This window comes from Egretta garzetta, unplaced genomic scaffold (assembly GCF_000687185.1).
Source record: "Egretta garzetta isolate BGI_Z169 unplaced genomic scaffold, ASM68718v1 scaffold250, whole genome shotgun sequence".
In the NCBI taxonomy this organism is placed as follows: Eukaryota; Metazoa; Chordata; class Aves; order Pelecaniformes; family Ardeidae; genus Egretta; species Egretta garzetta.
In genome coordinates this window covers 51,749-67,423 of record NW_009258294.1, presented here as the reverse complement: position 1 = coordinate 67,423, position 15,675 = coordinate 51,749, and the positions used below count along the sequence as shown (strand labels likewise).

Sequence of the window (15,675 nt, the reverse complement as noted above, 5' to 3'; positions counted from 1 at the left end):
GAGGGCTGAGATAAAGACAGTTTAATAAGAGAAGATAATAATAATAGTAATAATGAGAATGATAACAGAATATACAGAATATACAAAACGAATGATGCACAATGCAATTGCTCACCACCCGCCGACCGATGCCCAGCCTGTCCCGAGCCGCAATCAGTTCCCGAAATGCGAGCAGTCTCTGAGCCGCGACCGACCGACCTAACTAACCCCCCCGAGCATGACGGTATGTGGTATGGAATAGCCCTTTGGTCAGTTTGGGTTAGCTGTGCTAGCTGTGCTGTACTTGTTATGCACCTGGGCGAGCAGGAGAAGCTCAAAAAGTCCTTGAGTAGTCTGAGCACTACTTGGCAACAGCTGAAAACATCAGTGTGTTATCAACATTCTTCTGGTTCTAGATCCAAAACACAGCACTATGCTAGCTACTATGAAGAAAATTAACTCCATCCCAGCCGAAACCAGGACAGGCTGTATTCACAGCCTTAGGACTGCGCAACAGACTTATTTTAAACTGAAAAATAAAACCTGAGTCCAATGAGATTCCAGATCTCCACTGTCTCTTCTTTGTGGGAGCCATTAGAGGGGTGACATGGGTGTAGACACTATTCTACAGGCAAATCTTAGATACCCAGAAAAAATGCAAGTAGTGCTAACACTACTTATTGACAAGTCAAAGAGAGCAGGAAAAAACACAAGAAAAATGAAACATATTTTATTAAAAAAATATAGTTGTGAATAGCATTGAAATAAATATTTTTCATCTCTTTATGATCAAAAAAAATGCTATGCACCTAGCAAAATGTAACAAAGCAATAGCTTAAGAAGTGGGATCCAGGAGCATGTTCCCTCAGCTTTTCTGAAGTAATCACATGAGCATATATTTCATGTCCTAGAAGTGAGAAGGTTCTCTTTCTTCTATTCCCAAGATGAACAAAAAGGAAGTCCAAATCAAGAGCTGTTCTTCCTGAATGTCCAAAGAGTTGCATTATCCCCAGATGGTAAATCAGAAGAGCAATAAGTAGTAACCGAGTAGTGCCAGCTATATCACAAGGAAATTACATCCCCAAAACACTTTTCAGAGAAAAAGATCAAGAAACTCACTATATTCTGGTAATTTCCAAACCATAGTTGCCAAGAGGGTTACAACATCTAGTTCAGGCTTAGCTGTGAGTACCTGGTATTTTAAGATCTACAGTAAGGACAGAAAATGCCCTGTCTGTATGGCATCTCTGCAGGGAACCAAAAGGTCAGGTGGTGCCGGGGGTGTAGGGGTGGGCAAAGCAAGACCAGAAGATGGCCTATTCAAGAGCTAGCTATGAAATTCACGACGGCCATAGACCTAAAGTGCTTTACCTTAAAGATATTTTAAATGAAATGTGTCTTTGAAAGTGCATATACTTGAGAAAGCAAAACATGGATATTTAAGAAAATACCTTCACACCTAGTCACATATACAGAAACCTGAAACCAGGGACTTCTTATGCTATAATAATTCTATTAACTTCATTGCAGTTTTTCCTGAGTTACAAAGATATGGAAGAAGATTGCCATCACAGAATAATATTAAAAAAATAATATCCCCCTTAACAGACAGAATGCAGAACATCTGAGCTGTCACACCTTCGCCACAGAGGAAAAAATGCTTCCCCTGCTTTCTCTAGTTCTTCTCAATTTGCATATCTGTAAAAGGAAGAATTACATGACAAAAATTATCAGATTACAAAATGATGAATTCACAGAACATTTCCTAGAGTTTGGAGGTACCAAAAAAATTCAAAAGGTCAAATAGCAAAAGAAGATAACCATGGGAGAAAATAAAGTGGTAGTTCAAACACAGTGGTGGGAAGTGCTCTTTAGCAAATAGAGAAATTGCTGTGGCTTAGATCCCCCATTCTTTTAAAATCTTCTTTTAAAGTCTTTCAAATGCATTCAGTGCTCTGTCTGTTGGTACCCCTAGCAGCATATCCCCAGGCCTTAACTCTTTGACTTGGAAATCTATACCTGCAGGACCAGGAGGCTTACCTTTGTTTATGTTTACACCAGTGAAGTGTAGAAGGGAGGGATTCAGGATGCAAGAACGTGAAAGAAAAACCTCAATAACTTCACCCTTCCGTCCCATACCACAGTATGTTGATTTCAGAGATTTGGTCATGTATTTTCTCACTTTGCTGAGACAGAATCTCACAGCTTGAGACTTGCTTGAGAGGCTGTGTTGGCCCTACCCATTGCCATCGCCACTCCTTCAGTTGTGCTGGCACAACTGTGTCTGTAGCAAAAGTGTGAGCTAGAGAAAAGACTAATTTGGGTTGTTATATATCTCCACATCACATTCTTCTTCACACGTTTTTTTCTTTTTATTTTTAAAACCAGATTAATGATTTGATATAACTCCCAGTACACAATGAGTTATAATGGTGAGTATGCAAGACAGAGAACGGGAAGCTGTGCTTCTCTTGAAGGCTCTGTCTGTTGAAAAAAGGGACTGAATAAACCAGCCATGAATTAAGGCTCTGTCAACCACGGATGATTCACGCTGTGTGCAATTTGCTACTGTTTTTCTCTTTATCACTTATACTTACATTTCAGCTCTTGGTCTTCAAAAGAAGCATCACTGCAGTCATGTGTATCTTTATCTTTTGATAGCTCTTTAAACAAAAAACACATATACAGATAACAGTCAGAAAACTTTTCATATAATGATAAATCTTTGTTAAAAGCTGCTATATCAGGCTGTTCAGGAACTACGTGACTTAAATGCAGATCGTGAGAAGAGATTAATATAAAATGTTGTATACATTTTGGCCAAGTGTTCTGAAGAGAAATTTTCTTAAGACAAACCGCAACTGACAGCATGAACTAACTTTCACACAGCAGTTTAATTTGAAGTGGTCTCCAAATAAAACCATACAACAAATTAAAAAAAAACCCAAACAAACAAACCAGCCATGAGACATCATGAGAGGAGGCTAAATGATTTTGATCCCTTCTCTCCCACTGTAAATATTAACTCTCTCCCCTCTTTCCTCCATTTCTCACTGTCATGGTGGTACTGGCCACTCCCTCAGCTTTGCTTATAGCAAACAGCATCAGTATCTCAACAGGAGGAAAAAGTAACTGTTAGGGAAGATAAAGATTTTTCCTGTGTTTCTCTCAACAGGGCCAAACACTCTGTCCTCAGTGTTGTGGCAAAGACACTCAAATACACACCATAATACTGGAGAAAACACAGAATCCTGCTAGCATGGCTCAAATTGCAGCATAGAGCCTGCACACCAGGATGTGCTGCCATTCTGAGGTATATGCTCCAGGGAGCATGTCCTGTCCCATCACAGATTTTCCAAAACACAGCACACCAGACTGCCCTTTTCTTGTGCATGTCAGGAGTGCATCTGCTCATGGAACAAGTATGCTTTTCTTTCATGTTCTCCTGTCAAGAAGTTGACATAGTAATGCAAAGTCACTTTTCAATTGTAACCTATAGTTGTTACATAAATGAGAAGTAGAAAGCAAAAGGGAAGTTGAATGTAAAACTGCATTTGGTTGTCACTGTTACAAAGTAAATTCTCAAGCAATTATGTCCACAAGAATCACACTGAGCTAGATTTATGCTGTATATACATACTTGCTATTGACGAACTAGCCACAGGTATTCTGTTGTCCTTATATGCTCTAGCTGAAAGAAAATAAGAGAGAAAAATCAAAAAGAAAACAAAATCCTTACTTTAGATCTAATGGGGGCTTAAGCACACTGGTGGGAAGCGCACATTTAGTGTGGTATAATCATTGGTTCTCAAAACACTCCATTTCTTCAAAGACTTCAAAATACATTCTTCAGTGCCCCCAGTCTATCAGTTTCCTTTCCAATTTCCTTTCCTGGTTCCTGAGCCAGAACTCCATTGATACTATACGCTCACATCACTGAAAAATACCTGTTTGAGTGGTTTGCCATTGTGTATTTTCACCCAGAATTTGAACATATTGGGCAACAGGGAACAAGAACTTTTCAGTGCTTTTTGAGGGGAAAACAGCCCATATTCCAGGGAGGTTCCGTTTTGAAAGAATCACTAGTCTAGTCATCTCGGACAGCTTGGGTTTTAAAAGAAAAACCTGTTGCTACTACTTTAGCTTCTGAATCAACTTGTAGTTTATCACACACACATACAGACATACACACACATTTATATAGAACATAATCATGATAATCACATACATCATGACCTGTGTATGCAGTCATGCATATACACAACCAATAAATATTACTCAAGCAACCCAGGAAACTTCTGACCTTCAGTGAAATCCCCAGATGGGAATCTTCTGAGAAGTCAAGGATTTTGCTGTCCTTTCTTCCACTTTCATGTTCTGCTCCTATTCCTACCATGTTCTTAAGGCAAGTATACTTTTACACATGCAGGGTTATCTACAGGCTTTCTGCAGCCTGTTAGCATAACCTGCAAGCCTGTTAAGCTTGTAAACACTTCCATAGCGCTGATCCAGGAGATGAGTTTGTGAGCAAACCACTGGATACCCACATTTAGTTCTATCTTGTATAAATACGTTATGGATTTTGAATATGAACGTTCAGTGTAGAGTTTGCTTATGGATGGTTTTGTGTAATTACCAGACAGAAATTAGGGCTGTTTCTGGTTTTCACTGTGGAAAAGAGTGCTGGTGGACAGGAAAACTAATAGGTTTGCTATACTGCCTCAGAAAGTACACTTCTCTTTGTGTGGAAGCTTTTGAGATACCACTTAAAAAGACAGTGCAACTAGCCTTTGCATTAGTTCCAGCTGAGTTTCATGCTAGCTACACACATCCACATCTCCTATAAAATTCAAGAATTTCGAGAGGAGCATTTAGTCAACTATTTTGTTCAGGTTTTTTCGAGGATTTCTTGTAATAATTTGCAGAGCCATGCTAGTATGATATTACAATGCTAAGAGTACTCTATCAGCTTCAGTGCCTTTTGTACTTTTCCTCTGCAGACAACTGGACCAAAAAAAAAAAAAATTAAAAAAGTCATTTGGAATAAAGAAGTAGCTATGGATCAGCTAAAAAAATCCACAAATTTGTTACACAGAGGAAGAGTTCTGGCTAAAACCAGAATGTTCAGCAAAAATACTTTCCTTTTGACACTTTCAAATGAGTTGTATAGGTGTTCTGAGATCTGCATGACTTTATTGTACCTGTTAAAATGAAGAGTAAAAAATACTCCCGAATATAAAGTCTTGAAACACACCTACCTTCCCTCCAAGGAAAAAAAAACCCACAAACAACCAAACAAAGAAAAAAATGTAGCAGTACTTATTTCAGGTTAAGCAACATGTTTCAAACACTTTTTCTTTTATTTGGGGGAAAATTGTATTCTTTTCGTGCTCAAACACCCTAAAAATTATTTCTCCAAGTTTTTTTCTTAAGTTAGCTAGCAAGTGAAAACAAATCACTGCCAAGCTTTAGCTCCTCAGCATACTGTGATGCTGAAAACGTCCAATTCAATTTAGTGAAGTGAACTGAAAAAACTCAAAACACAACAAGGAAATTAATCAGGTGGTATGAAGCCACAGTGGCAGTATCTCCTCCTGTGAAAAAAAATCTTCCAGACCCTAAACCTTGAACATATCACCTCATATGTAGTCCACTGGTTTTATGGTGTTTTAACCAGAATAAAGATATACGTAGAATTCATAACAATTAGATCACTTAAAAAAATGTGCTCACCATTCAGTGAAATTTTTCAGAAAATGTAGGAAAAAAACCCTAAAAAACCCTCCAGTGCCCTGTCTGCTCTCAGCATTCTGGTCCCCAGTCAAAAGGGAGGACACAGAATAGGAAACCTCTATTCCATTAGGTGCATAAGCTGTGCTTTGATGTTTGAACAGATTAGACACTAATCTTACTGATCTACACGATTACCTATAAGAAAAATTAATAGAGATGCATGGGCAAGTGGTTTGTGAGGGGCTGACAACCTGTTCCACTCTGCTAACTTGCTAGTTAGGTAAAGAACTGTCAGGTAAAGGAAAAAAAAACCAAAAACAGTGGTAAAAAACGTAATTATTTCAGGATGAAAATCTAAGGCAGACTTTTATTATCTCACTCCACTTCTGCAAGGATGAATTAACAGAACAGATTGATAATAACTGAGATACACGAAAATAAGCAATTTTAATACCTTTTCTTATGTAGACCATAAATAGAAGCACTGATCCAAATAAAGCAGTTGCAATGAGACTTGCTCCAATAAAGCGTCTGTTTTCAGCCCACAGAACACCATCAGCTGAATCTTTGAGAAAAAACAGTGGGGGGAAGACATTACATAATTGCATAAGCTTCTCCCTTTTCCTTTCACTTTCACCATATTACTCTTGCTATGAGCAGTTCAGACATGATAACAGCATTTTAGATTGTGTCTAAGGTCAGGTGCTAATGGTGCACTTCTCCGTACCTCATTGTCCCAGTAAAGGAAAAAAAAAGATAGAACATAGCTGTATTTATCTTTGCTTCCTGAATTCCATATGATTGAGCCTTTGATTCCCACCACAAATCCTGCTTGTCACCAAGGTACAAAGTATTACATCTAGCTTAGTTTCCCGTCAGGACTACAAGAAAGAGCTGACTGAGAAAGAGAGCAAAGCATCCCTTTCATCTGGTAAAGCTCTGAATGCAAAGGATGTGTTGGCCTCCCTGAATCTAAAACCAAACTTGCCCAATCACCACTGGTTGAAAGGATGACTTGGCTTTTCTCACTCTCAGCTGCCTGTTTCCACACCTTGTCAGTCCCAAAAAGTGTGCCAGCACAGGCATTTCTAAAAGTGCATGGCGAACAGGACCAGAGAAATGACCTGACCACGTAACAGTCTCATAAAAAGAAATATTAAGTTTGAGATGGATCAGGCCTCCAGTCTGGTTGAGAGCTTGTGCAAACTTATCAGGGTGCAAGGCAGAAATTAAAAGAGTAACCAAAAGCAGAAGCAGTAGTGACACTGCCCAGTTAAAACGTCTAAGGAGAAATTGTATTGGTCTTTTCCATTCATGCACCTTCCTTCAATCCAGACTTTATGAGAAAAAAAAAAATCTGTGTATAATTTGTTAAATTTATACACGCACAAAGCAAAGTCTGTAATGGCAGGAAAAGATCATCTTGTTCAAACTTACTTGACAGTTATCACCAGCAAAACAGAACATTTTTGGAAGGTGTGTTTAATTTATATAGGAGGGTTTCATTTCTAGGCTCTGATCCATATGCTTTTCAAATAATGGAACTTTTTTTTAATACTCAGATTCAATTTTCACACAACTGTAGGTCATGCAAAATTCCTATCCTTGAATTCCATCCACACATGGATGATGAACAGGATGTTAGTATGGTGGAAGTGTACACTAATAGCAAAACTTAACAACACAGGTATTTCTTTTTAGCCTTTTTAAAATTAGATAGGAAAGAGAAACAAATCGTGGTTGATTCAACTGGGACAAAATGACATAGTACCTTGAAGTGTATTATCATAAATGAAATTTAGACGTGTTACCTGCTATGTGTAAAACGGCAGATGTATTTTCTTGTAGCTCTTTGTTCCAGAATATACAGTAAAAAACCTCATCAATCCTACTTTTGATTGTAAGGGTACTTGTCACACGATACAGCTGGTCACTTCCAGTTTCATAACTTGTGTTTGCCTTATCAGTCAAATCTTCATATCCTCTGTTTTTCCATATCACTTCAGCTTGTGGGTATCCTTCTGACTGACATGTCAACTTCCATTTGTTGTCTCCTGTGCTCACCACTCGTTGGTTTATAGTTTTATAAGGAGCTAGACAAATGGGAAAGAAAATATTACTATTAGGAAGCTAGAAGAGCAGCATGTACTAGCAAGACACCTTTTCTTTATGCCCAGCCCCTGGGCCAAAGCTTGCATACATCAGCTTGGATTTTTTAAATAGTATTCCTGCAGGAAAAGTAAATTATCACTATTATGTCTCTCCGTAGTAACTGGAGGTACAGGATTTATTACGATTTTGACACTGTTTAGAAAATTGCATTAGCTTTCTGGTCTTTGTCCTATCTAAACAGTTTTTGCAACATCATTCCTTATACATCATCGTGGGAAGTAAAGGACAGAACATGGATTCCACCTCGACAGAAACACAAAGTTGTACAGCTGCACAACGGCCATGAGGCGGCTTCTTTCAACATTAAACCAGACAAGTCTCACTTCAGGAACTCCTCTGAAATCTTTTAACAGTATCAGATAGCACCGAACCTCCTGCGCTAGGACTCTCACCCTTAACTTTCAGGTTGATTGTCTTGTAGTCGGCTCCCCCATAGCCAATAAGACAGCGGTAAAACCCCGCATCTCGGAGCTTCACATCAGTGATCTGAAGGAGAGACTGTCCCAAGTTCAGGTTCTCTTTCAGCAATGTTGTTCTTCCCTTAAAGTCACTGTGCTGACTTTTAAAGTCTTCCTCTCCTTTGAGAAGTGCATAAACCTGCTTCTTTGACTCATCTTTCTTTTCCCAGCTGACACTTAAATCTCTAAACCTGAATTCCCCATTCACTGGAAATGTGCATTCCATGGTCACATTCTTCCCATGTTCCACAGTGTAGAGTGACTGGGGAGCTTCAACCGTGAATAAAGCTGAAAAAGAAAATTTGGAAGAAAACTTAATTTTCCAACCGTAAGCCTAACCTTTGTAGGTCTTACCATACACAAAGGACATTTTAAGGACCGTAAGTATCTGCCCTGTTCAGAAAAGTTAAACATTTTTGCATGCGCTTGTCCAAGTTTGGGGCAAACTGGCCTATTTATACCTGAAAACACCTGCTTTGTGCACACATGCGGTCTGATGCTGTACTAAAAATAGGCGAATGTGTGTGCACAGCCCTTCAGCTGTTGCTTTCAGAACACCGCCACGGTGACAGGCAATTGTTAGTGCCTCGGATGGAAATGTCCTGTTTAGACAAACAGCGCTTGTTTTTACATACAGTGTTAAAGAATACATGACAATTCCCAGGTTTGATAGTGCCCATAAAACGTTTTGTTTAATGCAAACAGCACCTTGTCTGAAATGGTGCCTATGCTGAAACACCGACAGGGATTTCAACCCGGCCCCGTATCAAATTACACATATTAAGTACACATATTTAGTTTAATGTAAAAACATGCCAAAACCTTTCTATTTAACACATTAAGGAAAAAACCCCCAAACACTAGAGCCTGAAGGAAAACTGAGGAATTAATATTTCTGTGCTTGTACATGAAAAGGAAACGTACTTAAACAGTTCTACTGCTTCTTACGACTCAGCTTCTTACCATTTAGGAAATGCCAGTAGAATAAAAAGATATACAAAACCAAAGGCTTTTCCATGATGTAGACAGAACCTAAAATGATAAAATAATATACAAATATAAACATCTGCTCATTTTCTGACTTGCATTGTAAAATACACTATGTAGTCACTCCACACAAAGAACCAGACAGAAGGCACTGAATTCCACTCTAGCCAAAAACATGACAAAATTGCACCCTTAACTACAGTTAGGGAGAAACATCCTGCATGGATCCAGGAAGAACATCTGATTTTATTTCTTTTAAACATTTGTCCTTGGTTATGACAAAATATATGCTTTATCGCTATCTGTCAATTAGTAAATAAATACTCACAAACACCTGACTGTTCCCCTAAGCTGCAGCAGGGAGCGTTGCTCCTGCTAGGAGGAGAACAGAGGAGTTTTCTATACGCGTTCAGTGGTAGAAATAGAACCTGGTCCTTCCCCGCCTGTTTGCCTCACTTTAATATACTGTGAACGTACCCTGTGTTATAATACCTGTTCTCACGGTACTTACGACGGGGCTTGTGAAGTTACATATATTGTGAAGAGAATTCATGCCTCTCTCTCATAATTAATCACTTAAAGACTATGTACAAAATAGCACCTTTGTAAACAGTGACAAAAACAGTCAGCCTGCAAGGAAAATCTATTTTCTTGAATTTCTGTTGCTTTACCTCTGAACACGTAAATTATTTCCATCTTGTCAGTTTTTCCCCTCTTTATTGGCATAGCTTTTACACTCCTACACAACACCTTAACATTATAAAACACTGACTAATGTCAACTCATACACTTAACCTTCACACACACCCTGCACTTGCTAAGCCTGTATTTTATGTCAGAGCAATACTAGTATCAAACACTGCCATCATTTTTCAAATTACTCTCAAAAAAATTCAAACTCACTGTAGTGGAAGTCTTTTGTGAGTACAGGGAACTGTAGAATTTTGTTTAAATAAAGTCCTCATTTGGGATACCCGAACAGCCACAAAAATATAGAAAGATTGCCTTCAGCTGTTTTTAGCGGTAGTTTCAGCACTTGCGTAAGAAATTAGGCAACTTTAATACTTGTCGCGCTCTCTAACTGATGGAGTTCTATCTGGACGGCAACTCTTACCATTTTTGGTAAGATGTTCTGTCTTTCTTTCTCTGGTTGTCAACTCTAAGATGATAATAAAGTAAAAATATTGTCCTGAGTCATAAGATACGTGTGCCTCTATAGTGTTGTAGCTTAAGGGAATTAAACTCCTCATAAGAATTTGATTCAAGCTACTTTTTTCCTCAGGTTGCTGCTGCCTGATTACAGCAGCAGGTTTGCAGAAGGCAACAGGGAGGTGAGAAAGGGAGTCAATCTAATACACAGTTATGTAGGCATGAGCAATTACAAAAGGATATTCTGCTAACAGGGACAGGAAAATACAAATAGGATCCTCAGGCTGAAAGATCTCTTTCATTGATAAATAAATTCCAGGCTTCTTAATGGGGTTAGGTACCCAATTCATTCCATAGCCACAACTGATGTTCTTAAAAAGCTGCTGCCTAAACCTGTGGGTACCTGTGAGTCTCTGGATGTGCACACATGGGAGTGCCTCCAGCATGACGCCACTGCCTGAGTAACAAGCAGTCCAGAACACCAACTAAATTCCGGAGTAAAGCTTCCGAAACAAGACAGAGGTGCACCAATCTCACAAGTGTACTCTGATCCCTCTTACTCTAGAGGCAAGCCTGCAGAACAGCTGAGACTAATGGGTATAGCCGTGCACCTCTCTGCGCTCCCCATGCCAGAATGACCAGAGTTGTAGCACACTCAGCCCCAAAATACCGAGAGACTGCTCAGAACAAACAGCATGTGCACTATAGCCACAGAAAGATATCCATACTGATGCATGCAACCCACACCCACTTTTTTGTCAGGAAATCTGAATGTCAGTAGATTTAATTTGCATGCTTTCTCCCACTGTAGAGGAAGACAAGGCTTGCTACACACAAAAGAAGTATGACTATTACTTACAAAATTCCTCAAGACTGAGAAAGGCTGCTGCTGCAATCAGTTTTTCACTTTCAGAGAGAAAAAAGTAGGTCCAGGTCAAATTCACGTGCACATGAAAAAACACACTGCAATAACTATTACAGGTCCTCCTCCTGTTTCACCCTGAGCAGAAGAATCCCCCGGCTGGATTGGTTGAAGCAGCTCGAGACACAGATGCCAATCAAAGACCTTTATCAAAGTTGAAATCTTCTCACGATTTTTCTTACATAACCTACTACAATGCCCCTTCTTTCCTCCTGCTGACTTCTGCTATCTGTGGTGAACACAGTTTTATAAAAGCAAAAAGATAGCCACTGTGCAAAATGCTCTTCAGTATTGCTGCTGTATGTTTCCCTCACAATCGAATACAGAACACAGGAAAAAGAGAACTATTTGCCCAAAGACTTCTTGTGACAGAACCTAGATGATACAACTCCACTTATATTAGGAAACTTCCTCATTATTGGAAAGTTCCCCACTAGGGAAAATTCTCTATTGCTAACAGTGGTTCACTGTAACCAGAGACAGAAATGTTGGGAAAATTAGTAAATAAAATGCCACAGGCATTTTAAGAAATGTGTAATCTGATCAAAGCTGTATGTGAACAACAGCCCTTTGGAACACCAGTAGCAAGAAGTCATCCATGTTCACAAAATCAGGGTCCCTACAGTATTAATATCAAGCAGTGCCAAACAGCTGCTAACAATGACTGGAAATTTTTACACAACTTACTCATGTCTGCAAAGGTCATAAGTAGGAGTAACAGAAAGAGCATTGCCTACCAGTCTCTGGTAAGAACAGATACTCTCTCCCCAAGATCTGAGCACAATGAAGGCCCCTTGCCTTGCCACTGTGTAGTGCAAGAAGAGTTGTTAAGCCTACGCATTAGCTTAGCAAGAGCACTGCCTTTTTCTTTTTCATGATCCTTGTCCTGGTTTCAGCTGGGACAGTTCATTTTCTTCCTAGTAGCTAGCATAGTGCTGTGCTTTGGATTTAGGATGAGAAGAGTGCTGATAACACTCAGTTGTTACTCTTAGTAGCGCTTACACCAGCCAAGGACTTTTCAGCTTCCCCTGCTCTGCCAGATCCACAGGAAGCTGGGAGGGGACACCGCCAGGACAGCTGACCCCAACTGGCCAAAAGGCTATTCCAGACCACATTGTGTTATGCTCAGTACATAAACTGCCATCTGGGGAGCAGCAATTGCTGCTCGGGGACAGCCTGGGCATCAGTCAGCGGGTGGTGAGCAAGTGTATCGTGCATCACTTGCTTTGTATATTCTTTTATCATCATCATCAAATTTTTTATTATTAGTAGTATTATTACTACTACTACTATTATTACTATTATTGTTTTCCTCTGGTGTTTTATTAAACTGTCTTTATCTTGACCCATGGGTTTTACTTTTTTTTTCTGACCCTCCCCCCATCCCACCAGGGCAGGGAGGGGGACAGTGAATGAGCAGCTGCGTAGCGCTTAGTTGCCAGCTGGGTTAAACTACAGCAGCCCTTTTTGGCGCCCAGCATGGTTCTCCAAGGGTTGAGATAACAACAGATCTGACCAGAGTGTGTTAAAACAAATTTATTATAAGTATTCATTATATTAGCTTAGTAATTGCTGGTCACAATGTTGATTTACTTGTTCACAGAGTTGTGTTATGTAAACCTTACTCGCTGTATACACGGTTTGTCAGTGTTTATGTGCTGTTTATCACCTCTGGGAGGTGGATTAAGGTTATCGCTTTGCTGTACTGTGTAATACTGGCTAATGGTATGATAAAATTATTGGTCATGAGATCAGTCCCATATTTGTACTCAGCATTGCCATCACCTTTGTACCTCGGGAGCTATCTATTGGAAATTATTAATAATTACACTTTTTACTTTTTCTCCTTGGAGACCTAACTTATGGGGAAAACAGCTTCCTCCATCTTCCCCTTCTTCTCCAGGCTAATTACAATAGCTCTTGAGAATTTTGAATATCCTTGGGATGTTCAAACAGGCATGTTCCTCTTGCTATGTCTCCTGGATGTGTGCAAGGTCTTGCTTAGGGTTAAATAACTTTAAGAATATTGTGGCTAAACCAACCCCGGGAACAGGCACTGCGGTTATTCCAACCCCCACGACAGGCACTGTGGCTACCCAAACCCCAATGATACGCAGTGCAGCTTAACCAGGGAACCAACCCATGCTGGGATCAGTTGCCCCTATATACAAGAAGAAATACTGGAAGCAGAAGTCAGCTCGTTTAGAAAGAGATAGGGAAGCTCCTCCTAAGAGGGAGCAGGAGAAAGAAACATACTACCTTGACAGTGAGAAGGCAGACTACTCTAAAGTAGGGCCATAATGAGAACAGGAGGAGGAAGACGAAGAATCCATAAACAAGATGGTAACCACCCAATCTCTATCCCTGAGTAAGCTGCAAGATATGTGAAAAGATTTCAGCCGTCGTCCAGGCAAGCACATTGTCACCTGGCTGCTCCGATGCTGGGACAATGGGGCCATTAGCCTGCAACTAGATGGTAAGGAAGCCAAACAGCTGGGATCCCTTTATAGGGAAGGGGGCATTGACAAAGCAAATGGAAAAGGGGCACAAGCCCTCAGCCTCTGGAGGCGACTCCTGTCAGGTGTGAAGGAAAGGTATCCCTTCAAGGAAGATGTTATATGTCACCTAAGCAAGTGGACCACCATGGAGAGAGGTATCCAGTACCTGAGGGAATTAGCCATGCTGGAGGTGATTTATAGTGACCTAAACAACAAGCAGTTATCCAAAGGTCCAGATGAAGTCAGGTGCACACGACCCATGTGGTGGAAATTTGTATGGAGCCACTCCAGTGTCGTACACCAACTCATTGGCAGTAATGATCTGGAAAGATGAAGAGGGACAGACAGTGGATGAATTGGCTCGCCAACTCTGGCAATATGAAGAAAGTCTCTCTTCCTCCCTTGTCTCGGCTGTGTAGAAACTGTCCTGGAAGGTCCAGCAACTCAAAGACAATACGTCCTGTTCCCCACCTGTACAAATCAGTATCTCAGGTGTCAGGAGTAAACATTCCCCTGCTCAAGAGGGAGGATATCAAGGGTACACACAACAGGGCACGCTATGGTTTTACCTGCATGACCATGGAGAGGACATGAGGAGGTGGGATGGAAAACCCACCTCAACCCTAGAGGCATGAGTATGCGAGCTGTAAGGAAAAACAATCACACAAGGGGGTTCTCCCAGGAAAATTGCTGCTCCAGTTTCCAGTGAGCAGTTCCCCAGACAGAGTAGAAGTGCTGATCTTACTTCTGATCTTAATGAAGTGACTCATGACTCATATCTACAAGAAGTGAGTAGTGAACACTATGAGCAGGACTAGAGGGGCCCTGCCTCCAGCCAAGTGGAGGAAAGGGACAACTGGGTTTACTGGACTATGTGGATTCGGTGGCCTGACACATCAGACCAACAGGAGTATAAGGCTCTAGTGGATACTGGTGCACAGTGTACCCTAACACCATCAAGCTATACAGGGGCAGAACCCATCTGTGTTTCTGGAGTGACAGAGCGACCCAACAGCTAACTGTATTGGAGGCCGAAGTGAGCCTAACCGGGAATGAATGGCAAAAGCACCCCATTGTGTCTGGTCCAGAGGCTCCATGCATCCTTGGCATAGACTACCTCAGGAGAGGCTATTTCAACGACCCAAAAGGGTAGTACTGGTGGGCTTTTGGTATAGCTGCCATGGAGGCCGAGGAAATTAAGCAGCTGTCTATCTTGTCCGGTCTCTCGGAGGACCCTTCTGTTGTGGGGTTGCTGAGGGTCGAAGAACAACAGGTGCCAATTGCTACCACAACGGTGCACTGGCAGCAATATTGCACCAGCCAAAACTCCCTGATTGCCATCCATAAGCTGATTCATCAACCGGAGAGCCAAAGAGTGATCAGCAAGACTCATCCACCCTTTAACAGTCCCATAAGGCCAGTGCGAAAGTCTAAGGGAGAATGGAGGCTAACAGTAGCCTATCGCGACCTGAATGAAGTCATGCCATGCCGGACATGCTAGAATGTCAATACAAACTGGAGTCAAAGGCATCCAAGTGGTATGCCACAACTGATATTGCTAATGTATTCTACTCAATTGCTTTGGCAGTGGAGTGCAGGCCACGGTTTGGTTTCACTTGGAAGGGCATCCAGTACACCTGGAATCGACGGCCCCAGAGGTGGAAACACAGCCCTACCATTTGCCATGGACTGATCCAGACTGCGCTGGAACAGGCTGTCTGCAGAGCACTTGCAATTAAATGATAACACCAGCTTATCCGGCAACACAGCAGAAGAG

The 15,675-nt window shown here is 40.9% G+C and overlaps 1 protein-coding gene across 1 annotated transcript; it reads right to left on the bottom strand.

The window, feature by feature from the left end:
- Positions 1-793: 793 nt before the first annotated feature.
- On the bottom strand, positions 794-9,370 carry CD274 (CD274 molecule). Its single transcript, XM_009638127.2, has 7 exons — positions 9,306-9,370; positions 8,277-8,630; positions 7,524-7,805; positions 6,167-6,277; positions 3,620-3,670; positions 2,577-2,642; positions 794-1,677 (listed from the first exon to the last, which is right to left on the bottom strand). The coding sequence occupies exons 1-7, from the start codon at positions 9,358-9,360 to the stop codon at positions 1,655-1,657; spliced, it is 942 nt and encodes a 313-aa protein (XP_009636422.1). The 5' UTR covers positions 9,361-9,370; the 3' UTR covers positions 794-1,654.
- Positions 9,371-15,675: the final 6,305 nt, after the last annotated feature.

Bases quoted from the DNA above. Each gene is read 5' to 3' on its own strand.
- CD274 (XM_009638127.2), bottom strand. From the start codon at position 9,360: ATGGAAAAGCCTTTGGTTTTGTATATCTTTTTATTCTACTGGCATTTC. The intron at 8,631-9,305 runs GTAAGAAGCTGA...TTTCTTTTTCAG, and splicing joins CTACTGGCATTTCCTAAATG to CTTTATTCACGGTTGAAGCT. The intron at 2,643-3,619 runs GTATGTATATAC...TTTTGTTTAAAG, and splicing joins GGCTAGTTCGTCAATAGCAA to AGCTATCAAAAGATAAAGAT.